Source organism: Ailuropoda melanoleuca, unplaced genomic scaffold (genome assembly GCF_002007445.2).
Source record: "Ailuropoda melanoleuca isolate Jingjing unplaced genomic scaffold, ASM200744v2 unplaced-scaffold20854, whole genome shotgun sequence".
In the NCBI taxonomy this organism is placed as follows: Eukaryota; Metazoa; Chordata; class Mammalia; order Carnivora; family Ursidae; genus Ailuropoda; species Ailuropoda melanoleuca.
In genome coordinates, this window is record NW_023190342.1 from 1,129 (window position 1) to 6,972 (window position 5,844).

The following is a 5,844-nucleotide window of genomic DNA, read 5'->3' on the forward strand; positions in this document are numbered from 1 at the left end:
ACAGCTTTATTCTGACAATCTGGATTTTACAAGAAATCTAATTCTCACAATACAGTGAACATTGACAATCAATTGGACAATACATAAATGTAAATAGGATATTTTTACAATGGTAAATAGTTTGTCCCTGGACCTTTCCTCGGTGTCTATATGTCAAAATAAACATACTTTGGACAAATACTGTTCATGTGCCTCTGTAACATAGAAATTATCCTTTCTTTTTCCATTTAATAGATAAATTTATCTTATAAAGTTATAGATATCTCTCAATCTTACCATTTTTACCCTAGAACTTCCTCATGGCATTTTTCACCTCCCAATTTCTGAGTGTGCATGTTTAAGTTTAATAAGGGAGTTACCATGCTATACAACACAGCCACAGCTTGATCAGTGGAGAAGGTGGTGATTGAGTACAAATATACAAATATGCAGCACACAATACTAAGACCACCACAGTGATGCGAGAGAGACAAGTGGACACAGCTTTGTGTCTCCCCTCCAAGCTACAGGCCCTCAGTGAGCACATGAAGACCAGCTAGGAGACCATTAAGAAGAAAACTTTCACAGGCAGATGAACCCACTGTTGATAGCAACAAAGAGACCAAGGGTATGAGCATCCATGCAGATGAGTTTCAGGCAAAGGTTTACATCATGCACCATGGTCTATCACAGTGGAGCCACCACAGGCAGTCACACTGTGAGGAGGACATGAATGGTTGCAAGGACAAAGCCTCTAATACATGTCACCTGAAAGAGGAAGCCATATCCCTGTCACTCATGATGATTTTATAGTACAGGTCTTTGCAGATGGCCACATGGATGCTCAGCGAAGACATCAGTCACATACTTCCTGAAAGAGATGGTTTTTCCTACCGCAGCATTTTAGGAGTCATGGATGAAGAACAGCGGATATGTAGAAGGCACAAGTCACACAGGCAGAAAATGGAAGCAGTACCAAAGGTCAAGAAAGATGACTTGTTGAATGGAAAGACCTGCTCATGGATAACAGTTCTCTGTACTAGGAAGCTGTAAACCCTTCCTAATTTAATCTTCTGAAATTGAATCCTCTTAAAAATAATAACTGACTATTGTTTTGTATCTAAACTATTTTAAACTTAATTTGTCAACTTATTTTAATGTTAAATTTATTTATCTTATTTCATGTAAACTCATTATTTTACTTTAAACTTCTTTTTGAAACATAAATATGCAAGAATAGGCATAATTCTGAAAAAGGATATTGAGAGACATATCAAAATGTGTTATATATGAAACCAATTTTGTTGTGTACCGACTGGGAGATGAACAGAGATCAATGAAACAGAACTGAATCTTAAATGGTATCTAAATATATATGGAACTTTAGAATATAATAGGCTTCAAGTCAATGGCAAAAAGAAAATTATGCAACTATTTTAAAAACCCTGAAATTTAGAAAACCAACTAAAAATCCATACCTCTTTAATGCCTATGTCAAAATAAATTCCAGACAGATCAAAAGTTTTAATGTAAGATATACAAGCTCAAAAATGCTTTAAAATTAAGTGCTAAAAAAAGCAGTTGAAGACTACATTGGTACGAATAAAATGGGAAAAGTCTTTTTTTTAAGATTTTATTTATTTATTTGACAGAGATAGAGACAGCCAGCGAGAGAGGGAACACAAGCAGGGAGTGGGAGAGGAAGAAGCAGGCTCATAGCGGAGCCTGATGTGGGGCTCGATCCCATAACGCCAGGATGATGCCCTGAGCCGAAGGCAGACGCTTAACCACTATGCCACCTAGGCACCCCGGGAAAAGTCTTTTTAAGCAAGATATAAAAACCAAAAAATTTTAATATTAACTTAATAAAAGCATTATTTACATGCCAAAGGCATTCTATAATGTATACAAGTATTAAAACACACCACAAGTACAATTACAGAAAAATAACAGGTACTTCTGCAAACAGTAACAGACATTATTTCTTTAGTAAAAGAGAGCACTCAGTAAATACCAGTATGGAAAAGATCAACAATTACACAAAATAGATAAAAAACATTAATAGATGATTCACTAAACACTGAAAAGATACTCAAACTCAATAATATGAGAAAGGTTGCAATTTATTCAGGTTGCCTTATGCCATGAGTATGTATCAGATAGTGGTTGTCGAGAATGTGGACAGAAGTATTTTCACAGTCTGAGCAGCAGGGTAGCTTTAGTACAATCTCAAGGATGACAGTTTGGCAATTTCACTATATGACCATTGACTCTAATACATGTACGAACAATTCCTCTCTAGGAACTCATACTTGCACATATTCACAAAAATACAGTAATAAAATTCTTCATTGTAGAAAAAGGTAATAACATTAACAGGAAAGGATATATATACTTTAGTATATATTTATAAGTGAGTATATGGACTACAAGAAAAACTAAGAGGTCTATATGGACTGGTAAGGACTATCTTCAAGATGTTGCAAGAGACTTCACATTTATGTGGAATTTAAACAACAACCAAAACAAACAAAAAACAGAAACAGACTCATAAATAGAGGAAAAACAGGCTGCTGTCAGAGGGAAGGGAGTGGAGAGATCCACGAAATAGGTGAAGGGGCTGAAACGTACAATATTCAGGGAGTAAAATAAATAACTCACAAGAATGAAAAGTATAGCATAGGGAGTATAATCAATAATATTGTAGTGACGTTGTATGGTAACAGATGGAAGCCACATTTTTCAGGATGAGCATTTCATAAGGTACTTGTGTGTGTGTGTGTGTGTGTGTGTGTGTGTGTGTGGGTGTGGGTGGGTGTGTGTCCCAGAATTCTTTAAGAACAAGGGATGAGTGATGTGAGGATTAAAAACAAGAGCATCCTTGAACTTCACCTTCCCTCCAACTAGTTCTCTCCAAACTCCCTGCCCCCACACCTTTTGTGTTCCCAACTCCTTTCTCTGTGAATGAAGAACTTTAATGCCAAAACCCTGGTACAAACCCCAGGCTCTTGTTCCCTAGCTCTCCCCTTTCCTCTGCCCCCCATTCCTGGGAAGGGCCCACACCTCAGTGTGAATGCATGGGAGAGCCCAGAGTGGTGACAGACACAGAGGGAAAGGCTTCCCCCTTAGGGAAAGGAACCAAGGAGTACAGGGTAGTGAAGTGGGGGCCCCCATAGCCTGGGGTACCAAAGTGGTGCCCTGGTGCCAGAGGAAAGGATACTGGTACCCTGAGAAAAGAAACCCAGCAGCCTCAAAATCCTCTCCTGGCCAGTAGTGCCTACTGGCAGCCAATGCAGAAGTGCACACAGACCACAAGCTTCTCATGTCCCAGCTGCTGGGCAATGGGGCTGATCTGCAGCAGGTGGGTTTCAGGCACTGCAGGAACGTGTTCTCCAGATTACCTCACTCGGTTCTCCAGACTTGTTCACTTGCTCTTTCGGGCGTGCACAAGGGTCCCTGCTTTGTATATTTCCTGCCAATTTTCATCATTGTCAGTTTCTACCACCCACTTCTGCAGCAGGGGCTGCACCTTACATGTTTTCTACTAACTGAGCTCCTGAGGCTCAAAGGGGCAGATGGTTGTTTGGTGAAACACCTTCCCAAAGAGAATCCTCAGGGTAAGCCCCACATTGGCCTGGGTATATCCTAGAGTGATCCTCTTCAATTTCAGGGGCTTGGCAAATTGTTCCAGGTCTTTCTGCAGAGCTTTGATGTCCTGGGACTCCTCAGGGTTTTGCTCCAGCTTTTCCTTGCCTGGCTTCATGGCCTCTGGTGGGGCAGTGCTCTGCTCAGGGAAGCCACCCTCAGAGCTCGCTCTGCACTCTGCTCCCAGCTCGCCCTCCGCCTGAGAGGTCTCCAGGCTGCCTTGGGGCACCTGCTGCACCCCAACCTCAGGTCCACAGAATGCTGTCCCCCTGCAGAACTCATAGGGCGGGGAGGCATGGTGGATTACCCCACACCTCAGCACCTCGCCCAAACACCTAATTCCTGACCCACCAGGATGTTCAGTCAGATCTGAGGGTAAACCCAGGAGGGCTCTGCCCCTCCCCACCCATCACCTCCACCATCACCTCCTCGTGGGTGCAAAAGTGCCACGTCAGAGGCCAGGCATGCTGCCATGCGGAACAGAGGCAACCCAAGCCAGGGGGTCTGGAAAAATGAGAGCTCTCCAAGAGATTGTTCAAAACCTCTCTCCCTCCCTAATCCCACCCACTATCATAATGTACATAATTGTTGAATCACAATGCTGTAAACCTGAAACTACTGTGACATGGTATGTCAACATACTTCAATTAAAAAATTAAAAATAAATCAATAAACAAAACTACTATAAAATTAAAAGTTTACTTATAAGAAGTTCTAAGGTAAAGCAAATATTTACATACACATAGAAAGACTCACATACAAATATTTAAATTTACACTTGCATTTGTAAAGAATATTACCTGATGAGTTTAAAGACACAGATCAAGCAACTGCCTCTGGGAAGAGAATTGGGAACTATGCTGAGACTTAAACAGAACTTTATTCTCCACTTTATCTCTTTTTGTAAGGTTTTCGATATTACTATTTATTATCTATTACACTTCAATTTTTCTTTTATAAACTAAGAGTATTAGTCTAAATATCTTTACATAAAACAACCAAAAATTAATAAAGGAAAGACTACATATCACTAAGTATTTTAAATTATATAATAAAAAGAATAAACTGATAGAATCTAAGTAAAAATAATCCTGTCTCAGAAAAAAAAATTTTTAAACATTTTTGAATAATTAAAAATCAGTGAAATCATATAAAACTGTCCTCAGTAATTCATTACCTATGATGGATTCCTTGCTATACAGGCATTACACATTTCTAAGTGAAGACATCGACAAGGTGTTATGTACCTTACATTCTAGCCACAAGGGAAACTGTTACAGCAAAATCATCCAGTTCATACTTTAATTATAATTAACTTAAATTCTTTCAAAAAAGGAAGTCAGAATCAAACTTAAGAGGGATTTCTACATTCCAAAGATGTGGACCCTAATGTCAAATAATTCTCTTCATGGTAAATAATACACTTATCAACTAAGAGATAAGACATTTCTTCCCCAGAGCATCTTCATAGCATTTGTCATCTCAGAATTTCTCAGAGTGTAGATCAGTGGGTTCAGCATGGGGGTTATGACTGTATAAAACACACTCAAAGATTTGTCAATGGGGAAGGTCTTAGCAGGTCTTACATACATAAAAATGCATGGAACAAAGAAGAAGACCACCACAGTAATGTGGGAACCACAGGTCTGGAGGGCTTTCCGCCTCCCTTCTGGACTAAAGTTCTTTAGGAAGTGTAAGATGACACCATAAGAGATGAGCAAGAGCACAAACACAATACTACAGATCACTCCTCCAGTGGCCAACACTAACAGGCCAATGACGTATGTGTCAGCACAGACCAGTTTCAGTAAGGGGTACATGTCACACAAAAAATGATCAATGATATTGGGTCCACAGAATGGGAGCCCATAAATAGTGCTAACTTGAATTACTGAATGCAGAAAACCTCCGACCCAGGACACTACCAGCAGCACAACACACACCCACTGCCTCATGATCACCAGGTAATGCAAGGGCTTGCAGATGGCCACATAGCGGTNGTAATGCAAGGGCTTGCAGATGGCCACATAGCGGTCATAGGCCATCGCTAGGAGAAGAAAGACCTCTGATCCACCAAAAAAGTGCTCTGTTAATAACTGAGTCATACAAGATTGGAAGGATATGGTATTTTTCCCAAACAACAAGTCTAAAATCAATCTGGGAGAAATAGTAGAGGAATAAATGACATCCATAAATGATAAGCTAGCAAGAAAAAAGTAC

At 39.9% G+C, this 5,844-nt stretch overlaps 1 protein-coding gene and 1 pseudogene across 1 annotated transcript; both read right to left on the reverse strand.

Moving 5' to 3' along the window:
- Window positions 1-3,043: 3,043 nt before the first annotated feature.
- LOC100484660 lies at window positions 3,044-4,098 on the reverse strand (annotated as a pseudogene).
- A 953-nt stretch (window positions 4,099-5,051) lies between these two features.
- Window positions 5,052-5,837, reverse strand: LOC117797974 (olfactory receptor 4A47-like; the record flags this gene model as incomplete). Its single annotated transcript, XM_034650404.1, has 1 exon — window positions 5,052-5,837. A coding segment is annotated over one exon (786 nt), but the record flags the coding sequence as incomplete, so codon positions are not given.
- Between the last annotated feature and the right edge of the window lie 7 nt (window positions 5,838-5,844).